General features: G+C 35.3%; 1 protein-coding gene across 1 annotated transcript in view; it reads right to left on the reverse strand.

Moving 5' to 3' along the window:
- Nucleotides 1-1,532: 1,532 nt before the first annotated feature.
- Nucleotides 1,533-15,372, reverse strand: part of LOC117797275 (olfactory receptor 4N5-like) — a 29,422-nt gene continuing 15,582 nt past the window's right edge. The window contains exon 3 of the mRNA XM_034648663.1: nucleotides 1,533-2,232. Within this exon, the coding sequence (XP_034504554.1) occupies nucleotides 1,533-2,232 (700 nt within the window). The remainder of the gene's footprint in view (nucleotides 2,233-15,372) is intronic.

Raw genomic sequence — 15,372 nt, forward strand, 5'->3', positions numbered from 1 at the left:
TATTCATAAAAATCAAAGTATCTGGCAGTCTAATCTAATTTTTTCCAACTACCCTCCGTGTCAGCAGTGGAAAAATAGAAAGTTTTCTTTTGTTTTTCTGCCATATGTCTTAAGAAGCCGCAGTCAAAGAGACATCCCAAACTAGAATATCATATTTTATAAGCTTCTGGTTTCACCTGAATGCAGTTATTCTTTAAAAGCATACTACTTACAAATAAGATGCATTTTCAGTCAGAGTCTGTGCAAGTGGGAAAGGTAAAAAAAATGACATTTTTAGAGTCTATTCTGTCTACTTCCCATAAAATCGTCACAACAAACAATCTATTATCTTCACAATAGAAATTAAAAAGGCTACAGATATAAAGTGAATATCCTAGGATAGCCCAACTATGAAATGACAGATCCAAAATTTAATTCTGAGGTCTGTGTATATTCAGAGAAATTATCTTTGCCCCTTACAGTGATTCAGTCTTGAACCAGCTCTATGAATTCTCTGCATCTTAGCTTCTTCATCAGCTGTTAGGGAAGTGATTTGGTCAGCTGACTTCCAAAGGCTATCTTGTAATAAAAAATATCTTTAACGCAATCAGTAATAAACCAGAATAGGGAGAATTGCACTATATGTTTTTTAAATTAGTTTCATCTTTTCTTCTTATAGGCTACATTATATTGAAAATGAGAAAACTCATACTAAGACTAATAATATTTTGGAAATGACAGACTTGTCATGAATGAAGTAGCTAATTGTCCAAACATTTAGTCTTGATATTAAATGAATTCATCGTATCTCTAATATTCAGTCAGGTTTTAAAAGTTAATCAGACTTCAGCGGTTCACTTTCTACATTTTAAACTTTCTACATTTTAAATGGCCATTTAATCAGTTATTTGCTATATTAAATATCAAGTGTGGTAGTGATCTGTTCATTTCTTTAAAAAATATTGTTAAATTTCATATCCTCCAAACTATTCTGTTTTGTTCAAAGCTGGCTCAGAACTCAAGGAGTTGGTTGTAATAAATCAGGATTGTTCAGATTTATTCAGAAGAAACTCTTCATGATATGAATTTCCCCACAAAAATATCCCCAATGTATGAAAAAAAAAACCTTGCTATGTCCAATACTCTTAATCAAAGTTCTGCAAGTGGACACCATCAGAGTGCCACAAGGCTGCCACTGAGTGGGAATGTTCTGGGTTAGAAGACAAGAGAATAGTAATTTTTCTCAGGCTTCTCTAAGTTGACTGAGGTATGTTGATAGGACTCAGGGATATATGAAGCCCTGAATTTATGTTTTGATGAGATCTGCATTTCTCTATGAAAATAACCTATAGATTTCAACAGATTTTCAAATGTATCTATAATCTCAAAAGGCTTGCAAACATCTCACTAACTTCTAGAAAAGATATTTCACATCTCTCAACCCAGCTTCTTATTTTTGTGAATTTAGACTAAAGGACTTGAAATGAAGATATAAGTTTAATTACCTTTTTCTATAAGGAGAAAAATGATGATGAGAATCTCAGACAGGAGATTCATTGCACTGGGTAACTTGGAGTAGTTTTCCCAAGGTTTAAGTTTTGATGACGTAGTTTCTTCTTCACAGCTGTCTTCACTTCCTGATTTCTCAAGGTGTAGATAAGTGGATTCAGAAAGGGGGTGAAGATGGTATAGAAAACAGACAGAACTTTGTCTACCAGGAAGTTGGTGAAAGGCCACACATAGATAAAGATGCAGGGCCCAAAGAACATTAACACAACCATGAAATGTGCAGTGCAGGTAGACAAAGCCTTAGATGTTCCTGTAGAGGAGTGGGCCTTGATTGTGACAAGAACAATGACATAGGAGGTGAGCAAAAGCAGAAAACTTATAAGAGCAATCACACCACTGGTTGAGATCATGAAGATTCCAAGAACATACATATCTATACAAGCCAGCTGGATGATGAAAGGAAGGTCACAGAAGAAACTGTCTACAACATTGGGACCACAGAAGGGTAAATAGAGGGTTAAAGCTAACTGGCTCATTGTATGCAGGAAGCCCACTGTCCAAGAGGTTACCACAAGTCCAGCACATGCTCTTTGGCTCATAATTGTTGAATAATGGAGAGGTTTGCTTATGGCAATATACCTGTCAAAAGACATGGAGATCAGCAGCACAATCTCAGTCCCAGTGAAGAGGTGCAAAAAGAAGATCTGAGAAATGCAGCCCTCAAAGGAGATGGTCTTACACTCAGCAAAGAAGTCCATGATCATCTTTGGAGTGGCAAAGGAGGACAGGCACATGTCAATAAGAGACAAGCTGCTCAGTAGGAAATACATGGGGGAGTGAAGGTGTGGGGTGGATAGAACTGTGAGCAAAATCAGGCCATTGCCCAACATAGTTATCAAATAGAGAACAGAAAACATCACAAAGACAAAAGTCTGGAGCTCAGGAGAATCAGTAAGTCCAAGTAATACAAATTCAGACACTCTAGAATGGTTGAACCCCTCCATTGATGTGCAGACTGCTCTGTCATGACAAAATAAGACAAAATGACATAGCTAGAAAATGTGACACTTTTACAATTACATATGAAGGAGTTTTTATATCAATTAATAATTCACCAGAACATTGATTACCTCAAAGCCTACTAATAACTATCTCAGTAAAGATTTTTCCTTTTGGAACAAACTTAACAATTGCCATCAGATAGCACTTCGAATGGACAGCTTCTTGGTTTTGACCAACATCGGTACATTTTGGGTTATACTTATCATATACCCACACAATAATATTCCCATTCTGAATACTAAGGAGTTACATAATTCATATTTACAGAGTAAGATAAGTTAGTGTGCTCTACTAAATAAGTCAGTTATGTAAAAGTTTAAATGAGGGTTGAAATCTCCAAACTTTCTGTTAAACAACAACAATAAAAGTATAATTATGTCAGGGGCGCCTGGGTGGCACAGCGGTTGAGCGTCTGCCTTCGGCTCAGGGCGTGATCCCGGCGTTGTGTTGTGGGATCACGCCCCACATCAGGCTCCTCTGCTGTGAGCCTGCTTCTTCCTCTCCCACTCCACCTGTTTGTGTTCCCTCTCTTGCTGGCTGTCTCTATCTCTGTCAAATAAATAAATAAATAAAATCTTTTAAAAAAAGTATAATTATGTCAAATCCATTGTTGAATGCTGGATGTAACTAATAGTTTAACATAACAATTTCAAAAGACCCATTAAGTATCCTATGAGGGTAATAAATGATTCTTTTAGTGATCTCCTGTTTTCTCAGCTACAGAAAAATCCAGTTCCATTCTCACTTCACTTGCAAAATTTCAAATTGTTTTGTCACTATTGATAAGTATTATTTTTAATATGTAATATATAAATAATGTCTTAATTCCCTAAAACTATCGATAACTAAAAGGTTTACCTGAAACATGAGTTATTCTCGATTTTATTTTATGATCTCAAAGAAACATTTAAAAAAGAGAGAATATCCCTCCTTTACATCTCATGCTATTCCAACAAAGCAGCTTTTTTAGACTAGAAAGAAAAATAGATTCAAGGACTAAGCCAGAAATATACAAGATGAGTGTTGGGCATCTTGTAATACCAGAATATAAGGTGCTCAAAACAAGACAAACAAAAAACCCACTTAGATGGTAGTATTTCAAAGTGACACAGGAGCCACTGGGGGGAAGAAAAAGACAGTTCGAGGACTCAGACTCATTTTTCAAAATTGAGTTTTTTATTTGCGGCACATTGCAAGTGCTACAAATACCTTCTATAACGTTTTTCATCTAAGTAACCTCCTCTTTTCCCATTAGAGAAAATTTGGCTTCATCCTCACTTATTTGCACATATTCAAATTGTTCTGTCAATATTGATAAATATTTGTAAGATTTATCAGAGAACACTATTCCAGAAATCTGACAACTGAACCGTGGCAAGGTAGTTAAAAGGGTTAAGGTGTCCTTAACCTGCTTTGTGACTTTGATCATACCTGAGTAGTCTCTGTAAAATTTGATGTCTTTACTTGAGAGAATTAAATTAGATAGCCTGCATAAAGCCCTTCTATCTCCTGGACAACATTCAAGAACTCTCTAGGTTTCAAAATCCAAATTTAAGAATACTGCTCAAAAGTAATCAGCTTGTTTTATTTCATTAATACTTATAATAATTGCCATAAAAATATTCAAATCTAGTTTTAATTCAAGGATTTAGAAAAAGATATGTGCTTATAAAATCATTCCATCTTTTTGAAGTTAAATTACTTCTTTCCAATTGAAAATTATGAGCACCTTGATGTATCAGAAATCTCAGCCTCACTCATTTGAATATTTGTTCTATTTTCCTAACTTAATAATGTAATTAGTAATGAAAATGCAAATCATTATACCTAATTTATATATGTATATATGATGAATATATTGTGTATTCATTTATAAATGAATAAACAGTTTCCAGGTTTTCTCTCCTTTCATTTCCAGAAAGGCATCTCTAATACCTATTTAATGAAATCATCCATCTTTATGTCTTCAAGTTATATATATATTTTTCCTTACTAACACTTCATTATATTTGCTCTATAGAATTATTAAATGAATTGCTTTTGCCACCTGATGAAGACAAACCATGACTGCTTCTCAAGATCCTTCATATTATTTCCAGCTTTTAACCTACCAGCTATACATCAGGAATCAAAAACACTAAATCCTTCAAGCTTCAGAAGCCTTTTGCAATCACCATGGTCCTTAGTAAGCATCAGAAGCCTGGAGTATGGATATATGTTTTTCCCAGTCCTGGTATAAAAGCCTCCAGAAAGCAGCGGCATTTAGGAGCTGAGGAATTGGATACTCCTGTCTACTTGCAGTGGGAGTTATTAAAATGTTCCTCTGACTTTTCCCAAAGTTGCAAGAATTGTGGAGCATGTCTTTGCTATTTAAAGTGAGGATACACATTTATGATGCTGCAGTGTTTGTTAGAGAAAGAGCACAACTGGGACTGGCCTAGGAGAAGGACACCTTTGAACAGTCTGAAGGAGCATTTAAGTAGCAAAAAATTGTGCCTTTGAATGTGGAAGTATTCCCACTTTATGCCCCAGTGTTCAATGTCTCGAAGTTGGAAAATTACTCTTGTAGGCTTACGTACTTTGTCACCAAAAGAAATCTTGCTTACCGGAAGAATTGTATAATGGAATAATCATGCATTAAAGTTTTTGACAGGACACTCCAGGTTGTAGTACAGGTTGGTAGGTAACAGCAGGTGAAATCTGGGGAAGGAGAAGCTGGAAAGCCCAATGTACAGAAAGAAGTAAAGACAGGTACTTGCAAGTACCCTAGAGAAATGGTGTGTGAATTAAGTTATACAAAGAAATGTAAAGCATTTAGCACAATATCTGACAGAGAGAAAGTGGTGAATTAAATATGGAATAACTAGCAGGGGTGATTCTAATTAACATTATTTTTGGAAATGTCCATGACACGTAATTCAGGAAGATACTAAATGTAGATTCTTAACCTGAAACCATAACTGAGGGTCGTACCATATTTACTTGAAGGCCAGTCATTCATCTGTGGATTGCTCTCCAAACACAAATTTCTTCTCAAATTTCTCAGTAATTTGAACTCTTCATGAGTATGATACTTATTCTACATTCCCCACAAGACTAACAGTACAGCCCAAGAAAATCTTCCCTAGCTGACCACATTTCTTACAGGCTTTGAAATGAAAAAACAAGTTTGTTTTGAAGATTTTAAAATTTGTCATCTGTAAAGAGAAAGAAAGAAATAAAGGGGGGAAAAAGGCCAACCAACACAAAAGCAGTTGCAAAAATTCAGTAAATTTTAAATATTTGCCCACTTTAAAACAAAAGGTAAGTGTATACAGACTACTAGAGTTATCCTGGAAAGGCAAGAGAATTAACAACAACAAAAAATAATAGAAATAAAAGATAATTCAGAAAGAGAGTTATGAAAGAGTTTGGGGACATTATGCAGCTGTTCTGTATCTTGGTTGTAGTGGTCTTTACACAAATCTATACATGTATTAAATACCAAGAGAAACCAAAATCAATTTTACTTTAAGATAATTTATAAAGTAGAATTTTAGAAAGCAAAACTAGATAATTTTGTTACAAAAGAAGCAAATAAATCCATGATAAACCAACATTAACTGCTAAAATATATAGTTAAAAAAGAGCCTTTTCAGATAAGGAGCAGAATACATAAATAGGAATAATCTTAATCTGAAATGTGTTGGATTTGTGTGACAAACTGTAATACTCTACAAAAGGAAAAAAAAACAAATTGAAATACATGCTGTGTTATTGGAAGGAAAAACACAATATTGCTCAACAAGGAAATTTTTTTATTAAAGTATAACTAACATACAGCATATTAGTTTCAGGTGTACAACATAAAGATTGAATAATTTTATACATACTCAGGGCTCACAATGGTATAGTCCCCATCAGCCACACAACATATTACGACCTTATTAACTATATTCCCTATGCTGTACTTTTCTCTCTATGACTTTATTTTGTACTGAAAATTTGTATCTCTTAATCCCCTTTCTCTATTTCACCCATTCCCCTACTCACCTCCCCTCTGACAACCACCAGTTTTTCTCTGTATTTAAGATTCTGTTTGTCTCTTTTTTTTCTGTTTATTTCTTTAATTCCACAATGAGTGAAATCATATGGTATTTGTCTTTCTCTGACTTATTTCACTTAGCATTATACTCTCTAGCTGCACCCATGTCATTGCTAATGGCAAGATTTCATTCTTTTTATGGCTGAATATTCCATCATATATATATATGTAAATATATATATGTAAATATATATGTATGCATGTAAAATATATACCAATTATATATACTAATATATATACCACTTTTTTATTGATTTATCCATCTGTGGACACTTAGGTAGCTTCCATATCTTAGCTATTGTATATAATGCTGCAGTAAACATAGGGATGCATATGTCTTTTCAAATTAGTATTTTTGTTTTCTTTGGTAAATACCCAATAATGAAATTACTGGATTATTTGGTGTTTCTATTTTTAATTTTTTGAGGAACCTCCATCCTGATATCTACAGTGACTACACCTTTTTATTCCTACCAACAATGCATGAGGGTTCCCCTTTCTCCACATCCTCACCAATACTTGTTGTTTCTTGTGTTTTTGATAGTAGCTATTCTGACAGGTGTGAGCTGATACCTCACTGAGGTTTTGATTTGCATTTCCCTGATGTTTAGAGATGTTGAGCATCATTTCATGTGTCTGTTGGCCACCTGTATATCTTTGAAAAATGTCTAATCAGGTTCTCTGCCCATTACTTAATCAGAGCATTTTTTTTTTTTTTTTTTTGGTATTAAATTGTGTACGTTCTTTTTATATTTTGGATGTTAACCCCTTATCAAATACATCATTTGAAAATATCTTCTCCTATTCAGCTTTTTGTTGTTGCTGTTCATGGTTTCCTTCACTATGCAAAGCTTTTTATTTGATATAGTCCCAGTGGTTTATTTTTGCTTTTGTTTCACTTGCCTGAGAAGACATATCTAGACAAATGTTTCTATGGCAGGTATAAAAGAAATGATGACTTAGGATTTCTTCTAGTTTTATAGTTTGAGGTCTCACATGTAGGTCTTTAATCCATTTTGAGTTTATTTTGTGTATGGTCTAAGAAAGTGGTCCAGTTTCATTCTTTTGCATGTAGCTGTTCAGTTTTCCCAGGACCATTTGTTGAAGAGACCTTTTCCCCATGGATATTCTTGCTTCCTTTGTCATAAATTGGCCATATAAGTGTGGATTTATTTCTGTGCTATTTTCTTCCATTGGTCTTTGTGTCTTTTTTTGTGAGTAATATTACCAAGAGTTAGATAGAAAAGGAAAGAAGTCTTGGTTCTTTTCACTGCCACAGCAAAGAAACAAAAGTACTATGGAACTAAAATAAAGCAGAGCAAAGTTTTATGAAACTCTGGGGTGTGAGTTAAGATCAATTTTTTTCTTTTGGGTGTGTCCTAGGGTCACAACATTTGAGTGACAGGAGGGGATTATATAATAGTTAGCTGACTATGCCTATCCTTTCCCAAGATGTATTCAAAATGCCTGCACAGGGTAGGAAACCACTTTATTTCTATTCTAGCGACAGGTCAAATAAGGACAAGAGGCTGCTTTCTGCCAAAGTGCAATAAGCACAACAAATTTAACTCCTTTCCTGCTGGGATGTTGTAACTACAAACCGACTGCTAGATGGGTGGAATGGGGTGTTCCCTGGGGGCTCTCGGTCAGGACATCGGTGGTGCGTCCTCTGTTGCTCATGCCTAGCTTCCTACCTAACAAGCACCATACTGTTTTGATTACTACCACTTTGTAGTATATATTGAAGTCTGAGATTGTAATACCTGTAGCTTTGTTATTCTTTCTTAAGACTGCTTTTTCTATTCCAGGTCCTTTGTGGTTCCATGCAAATTTTAGTGTTTTTGTTCTAGTTCTTTGAAAAATGCTATTGGTATCTGATAGAGATTGCATTGCATCTATAGACTGCTTTGGGGAGTTGAATATTTTAATAATATTTATTTTTCCAATCCATGACCATGGAATATCTTCCCATTTGTGTGTGTGTGTGTGTGTTTTCAGTTTCTTTCATCAGTGTTTTATAGTTTTTGGAGTACAGGTCTTCCACCTCCTTGGTTAGGCTTATTTCTAAGTATTTTATTCTTTTTGGTGCAATCGTAAACGGGATTGTTTTCTTAATGTCTCTTTCTGCTACTTCATTATTAGTGTATAGAAATGTTACAGATTTCTCTGTATAAATTTTGTATCCTGTGAATTTGCTGAATTTTAGTTTTAGTACTTTTTGGTAGGGTCTTTAAGGTTTTCTCTGCATACTACTAAATCATCTGCAAATAATGACAGCTTTACTTCTTCCTTACCAATCTGGATACCTTTTGTTTCTTATCTGATTGCTGCATCTAGGATTTCCAAGATAAATTGGATACAAGTAGTAAGAGTAGACATTCTTGTCTTCTTCCTTGTCTTAGAGGAGAAGCTCTCAGTTTCTCACCATTGATTATGATGGTTACTTGTGGCTTTTTCATTATGGCCTTTATTATGTTGAGTTATGTTCCTGTAAACCTGCTTTTTTGAGGGTTTTTATCATGAATGGATGTTGTACTTTGTCAGTGTTTTTTCTGTCTATTAAAATGGTCGTATGATTTTTATCTTTTCTCTTGTTTTATCTTATGTTTCTCTTGTTTTATCTTTTCTCTTGCAATATACCATGCTGATTGATTTGTAAATGTTGAACCACACTTGCATCCTGGTAATAAATCCAGCTTGATCCTGGTGAATGATTTTTTGATATATTGTTGATTCAGGTTGCTAATATTTTGTTGAGGATTCCTGCATCTATGTTCATCAGAGATATTAGTCAGCAGGGTTATTATATTTTTGTTTTGGCTTTTTGGTTTTTTGTAGTGTCTTTGTCTGGTTTTGGTATTTTTGGTATTTCTGCTCATTATTATTTTCCTCCTCCTACTGGCCTTTGCCTTTGTTTACTCTTCTTTTTCTAGATCCTTTAGGTGTAAGGTTAGGTTGTTTGAGATTTTTTCTGTTTCTTGAGATAGGCCTGTATTGCTTGTGTCTTAGCGCAGCTTTTGCCACATTCCAGAGAATTTAGATGGTTGTGTTTTCATTTTGATTTGTCTCCCTGTTTTTTTTTTAATTTCCTCTTTGATTTCTTGGGATGACCCATTTATCATTTAGATGTATATTATTTAGCTTATATTTATTTGGTTTGTTTCCAGATGTTTCCTTGAAACTGATTTCTAGTTTCTTACTGCTGTGGTCAGAAAAGATGTATTTTATTATTTCAATCTTTTTTAAATTATGGAGACTTGTTTTGTGGGCTAACGTGTTATATCATGGAGAATATTCCATGTGCACTGGAAGGAATGTACATTCTGCTGTTTGGGGATGGAATGATCTGTACATGTCTGTTTGGCTTTGGGTGACACAAGACCAGATAGACCTGTTTCCTTGTTGTTCCTGTTCTTGTTTCCCTGTTTCCTTCTGTCTCAATGATCTATCAAATTGATGTAAGTAAGGTGTTAAGTCCTCTACTATTGTATTAGCATCAGTTTCTCCCTTTATCTCTGTTAATAGTTGCTTTCTGTATTTAGGTGCTCCCATGTGGGATGCATAGATATTTATAATTTTTCTACCCTCTTGTTGGACTGTTTCCTTTATCTCTTTGTCTACTGTCTCCATGTCCTTTGTCTCTCATTACAGTCTTTGCTTTAAAGTGTATTTTGTTGGTTACAAGTGTTGCTACCTCAGCTTTCTTTTCACTTCCATTTGCATGATAAATGTTTTTCCATCCCTTTACTTTTTAAAAAAAATTAATTTAAAATCAGTTTAACATATATTATTATTAGTTTCGGTGGTTCAATTTAGTGATTCATCACTTACATGCAATACCCAGTGCTCATTACTTCAGGTGCCGTCCTTAATGCCCATCCCCTTACTTTTAATCTGCACGTGTCTTTAGTGAGTCTCTTGTAGGCAGCATATAGATGGGTCATTCTTTTTTATCCATTCTGTCACCCTTTGTCTTTGGATGCAGCATGTAGTTCATTTACATTTGAGGTAATTATTGATAGGTATGTACTTATTGCCATAAGCCCTTGTTACTTGTTTTCTGGTTGTTTTTTTTAATTGTTCTCTGCTCCTTCTTCCCTTGTTCTCTTACCTTGTGGTTTGATGGCTTTATTATTATGTTTGGATTTCATTCTCTTTTGTGGTTGTATGTCTATTACAGGTTTTGATTTGTGATTACTGTTAGGTTCATATATACCATATTAGGCCTACAGCCATCTATATTAAGTTGATGGTCACTTCATTTTAATTACATTCTGAAAATACTAAATTTAACTCCCCACCTCCATTTACATATATGATGTAATTTTTTATATCCTTTCATGATTTTGGTCAATATAACTGATTTTTACTACTTTTGTGTTTTAACCTCCTTACTGATTTTTTAAGTGATTAATTTATTACCTTTATTCTGTGTTTGCATTTACTTGTGAATATTTTCCTTTTTTTTTTTAACTGCTAGTTTTGAACTTTCCTTTACATTCAAAGAATGGTCCTTAACCTTTCCTGTAAGGCTGCTTGAGTAGTGATGAACTCCTTTAATTTTTCTTTATATGGGAAACTCTTTCTCTCTCCTTCTATTCTGAATGATAGCTTTCCAGGGCAGAGTGTTCTTGGCACTGTAGGTTTCTTTTCCTTTTAGCACTTTGGATATCTGATGTCACTGCCTTCTGGCCTCCAAAGGTTCTGGTGAAAAATCAGTTGAAGCCTTACAGAGTTTCCCTGGTATGTAACTGTTCTCTTTTTAAAATTATTTACCATTTTACTTCTTGCCATTTTAATTATTATGTGTCTTGGTGTAGACCTTTTGGGTTGATTTTGTTGGGAGCTCTCTGTGCCTCCTGAATCTGAGGTCTGTCTCCTTCACTAGATTAGAGAACTATTCAGCTGTTACTTCTTCCAGTATGTTTCCTGGGATCCTTATAATGTGAATGATAGTATGCTCGATGATGTCACTGAGTTTCATTAACCTATTCTCATTTTTATTCTTTTTTCTTTTTAGTTTGATTGCTTTCATTACCCTTGCTTCTGGTCCTTTCTTCTGCCTCCTCTAATCTGCTACTGATTCCCTTTAGTTATTTAGTTCTTCATCTCTGATTCTTTTTTACATTTGTGATCTCTTTGTTGAAGTTCTCATTGAGATTCTCCTTTTCTCAAGTCCACTGAGTATCTTTTTACCATTACTTTGAAGTCTTTATCAGATGTATTCCTTATCTCCATTTCACTAGAGCTCTTTTCTGATTTTGTTCTGTTCTTTCATTTAGAACATAATCCTGTCTCCTTATTTTGTCTAACTCTCTGTTTAGGAAGGTCAGCTGTGTCTCCTGATCTTGAAAGTATTGGCCTCATGAAGATGTCATGTGGTGCCTGCCCTGTAGTTCAGGTCATCAGAACCAGACTCTCCATGGGTGTCTCCTGTGTGGGTCCCTGTATCCTAGTGTTTTGACTGAGCCATGTTTTCTTTCAGTTCAGTTGGCCGCAGTGGCCCACTTTGCTGGCTGTGGAGCATAGTTCAGTGTTTGGTCCCTGTGCTGTTGAGAGGTCTGAGGCCTCTGTGGGCTTATAGTTGGGCAGTGTCAGCAGTAGACTAGCTGTCTGCACTCTGTCTGTCATAGTTTCTTTCATACTGAACTGCAGAGAACTCTCCCTGTGTTGCCTCCTGAGAGATTTTTGTTGGTTGGCAGGGCTGGCATTCATAACACAACTCTGTAGACACCATGATTTTAGGACTTCTGATCCCCAGAATTGTAAGAGATAATTTTATTTGCTTTAAGCCCCTATGTCGGTGGGAATTTGTTATAGCAGCAATAAGATTCATATGTTTATTTTATACTTTAGGTTATAAACCATTACTACTACATTTATTTTTTTTCCAAAATTGTTGAGCTTTCTCAGTTGGGAGCTCCTTCAGTTGGTTCCTATGTCACTTTGATATATTCACCAACAGCATTTTTTTTCTTAATTTGTATGTTTTGTTTTGAGCATTTTATATTATGGTACTATAAGATATCCGACCCTCATTTTGTATATTTCCTGGACCACTACTAGAATCTAAGAAGCCCTGGTCCTTTTTCTTGTAGAATGGTATTAAAAACCATTGTGATTAACACTAGGTGTGTTTATTGCCACAGGCTGTCATTGCCCTAGGCCCTCTCAGCCAACAGAGTGAGGGACTATATGCCTGTACAGCAACCTTCACATACACACATATCTATAAATCTTTCTGTCTGTAACAGTCTGCATCTATATTGAGTTAAACATGAATTTATACTGATGTCTCCAGCTTTAATCCATTATCTCATGGATCATTATAGCCTCTTCAATTAATCTGTAAACTCCCACTCCAGCATTGAGAAGCTTGACTACCATCATCCATTTACTTAATTATTCAATTCCAGTAGATACATATATAGCAGTGTCAAAATTGTTAACCCATACTCCATAGGAGACAACTCTGTCACTAGAATATAGTGCTTAGGAGCAGTTCCTTTTGCCATTAGTCTTACAGATTCCACTAATTTCCAAAGTTACTTAGCTAAGCCCCCTTTCTCCTATCTCCTTAAATAAGTCATTTCATACGTTTGTTACATTTTGGGTGGTCATAGTTTACATACCATCCTGGAATCTTTGACCTTCCTGAATGACTTTTTTTTTTAATTTGCCTAAATTAAAGTTCATTCTTGTGCTCTAAAGTTCTCTGGGTNGATCCCATCACGCCGGGATCACGCCCTGAGCTGAAGGCAGACGCTTAACCGCTGTGCCACCCAGGCGCCCCCTGAATGACTTTTTTTTTTAATTTGCCTAAATTAAAGTTCATTCTTGTGCTCTAAAGTTCTCTGGGTTTTGATAAATCTGTAGTGTCATATATCCATCACTGCAGTATTACACAGAAATATTTAGCATGCTAAAATATCCCTTTTGCTTCACTTATTCAACCCTCCCCATATCCCTGTCTACCTTTGGCAAGGTACTGATTTTTTTTTTACTGTTCTTAAAATTCTGCCTTTCCCAAAATTTCATACATTTGAGATCACTTACTATTTTCTTTTTTTAAAAATATTTTATTTATTTATTTGACAGAGATAAACAGCCAGAAAGTGAGGGAACAGAAGCAGGGGGAATGGGAGAGGAAGAAGCAGGCTCCCAGCAGAGGAGCCTGATGTGGGGCTGGATCCCAGGACTCTGGGATAATGCCCTAAGCTGAAGGCAGACACTTAATGACTGAGCCACCCGGGCGCCCCTTGAGATCACTTAGTATGTAGCCTTTTTAGACTGGCTTCTTTCACTTAGCAGTATGCATCTAAGATTCGTCCATATATAAAGGCCTTAATAGCTCATTTCCTAATAATGCCAAAAAATGTTCTGTTGTGTGAATGCACCACAGTCTGTTTATCCACTCACCCATTGAAGGACATTGTGGTTGCTTCCAGCTTTAGCTTTTAGGATGAAACTCTTAAAAACATTCCTGAGCATGTTTTTGTTTGGGCATGTTTTCCAATAAGTTACATAAATACCTAGGAATATGATTGCCAGGTCAAAAAGTAAGAGTATGTTTAGCTTTGTAAGAAATTGCCAAAGACTTCCAAAGTACAATTTTGTGTTTCCACAAGCAATAAATAAGTGTTCTTATTCCACTTCATCAGCAGCGTTTAGTACTGTCAGGTTCTCTGCACTTTAGCTTTTCTAGTAGGTATGTAGTAGTATCTCATTGCTTTAATTTGTAATTAAATTACAAATTTAGTGGGATGAACAGGCAGACCCAGGGGATTTTTAGGGCATTAAAACTACTCTGTGTGATACTATATTGGTGGATGTATGTCAAGCAATCCATACAGTTGTACACACAATGTGAAACCTAATATAAACTAAGGACCTGATTAAAACTACATCACGATTGGCTCATCAGTTGTAACAAATATACTACACTAATGCAGGGGAACATATGTGTGTGATGTATGTGTAGTGGAGGGCAAAGAGTATGGGAGCTCTGTATTCCTGCTCAACTTTTCTGTAAACCTAAATACTACACAGGAAAAGTCTACTAATTTCTACATAGAAACAACTTTTGAGGAATTTTGCTATAAAAAGGAGAAGTATGATAATATGTAGAGGGGAAAAGGCAAACAAGTTTTATTTAATATGAAAATATGTGGTTATACACCAAAAAAAAAAAAATTGGGAAGAAAAAGTTAATGGTGAAGAGAGAAAAAAGAATTACCAGAGTAATTGCCTTTAGTAGCAAAGAGAGAATGGATTCTGCTGTGTAGATGGAGGAGGCGATTTTTGTAGGAGCAGTATCAGGTGACTCAGTTTCAGGAGGGATGAAAGGCAACATGGTCCCAGATGCAGGTATAGGGGTAGTTGTAGTGGTAGGAGCTTGAGGAATTCTGTTCTTTTTTTAGTGAAATAGGAAGCAAAATGATAAGCTGAGAGCGAAGATGGAGGAGATATTTGAGGAATGAGAACATTTTTATAGCCTGAATATTTTTACCATGCACATGATTTATATTTGTAAACATTTTAGCTTATTAGTTTTAAAAATAAAATATAAAAAATCATAGACTTATTTGCATTTTTGGTTACAGATTTTTTTTTTTTTGGATACTGCCCACTCAGTGTAGTTATAAGTGACTTAAATTTGGGTAAGTTTAATGGGGCAGAGAGGCAGTAGCAGAAGATTCTATTTTGGTAGAGGAGATCTGATAGGTACGCAGTGCTCT

Source organism: Ailuropoda melanoleuca, chromosome 20, assembly GCF_002007445.2.
Source record: "Ailuropoda melanoleuca isolate Jingjing chromosome 20, ASM200744v2, whole genome shotgun sequence".
Classification (NCBI taxonomy): Eukaryota; Metazoa; Chordata; class Mammalia; order Carnivora; family Ursidae; genus Ailuropoda; species Ailuropoda melanoleuca.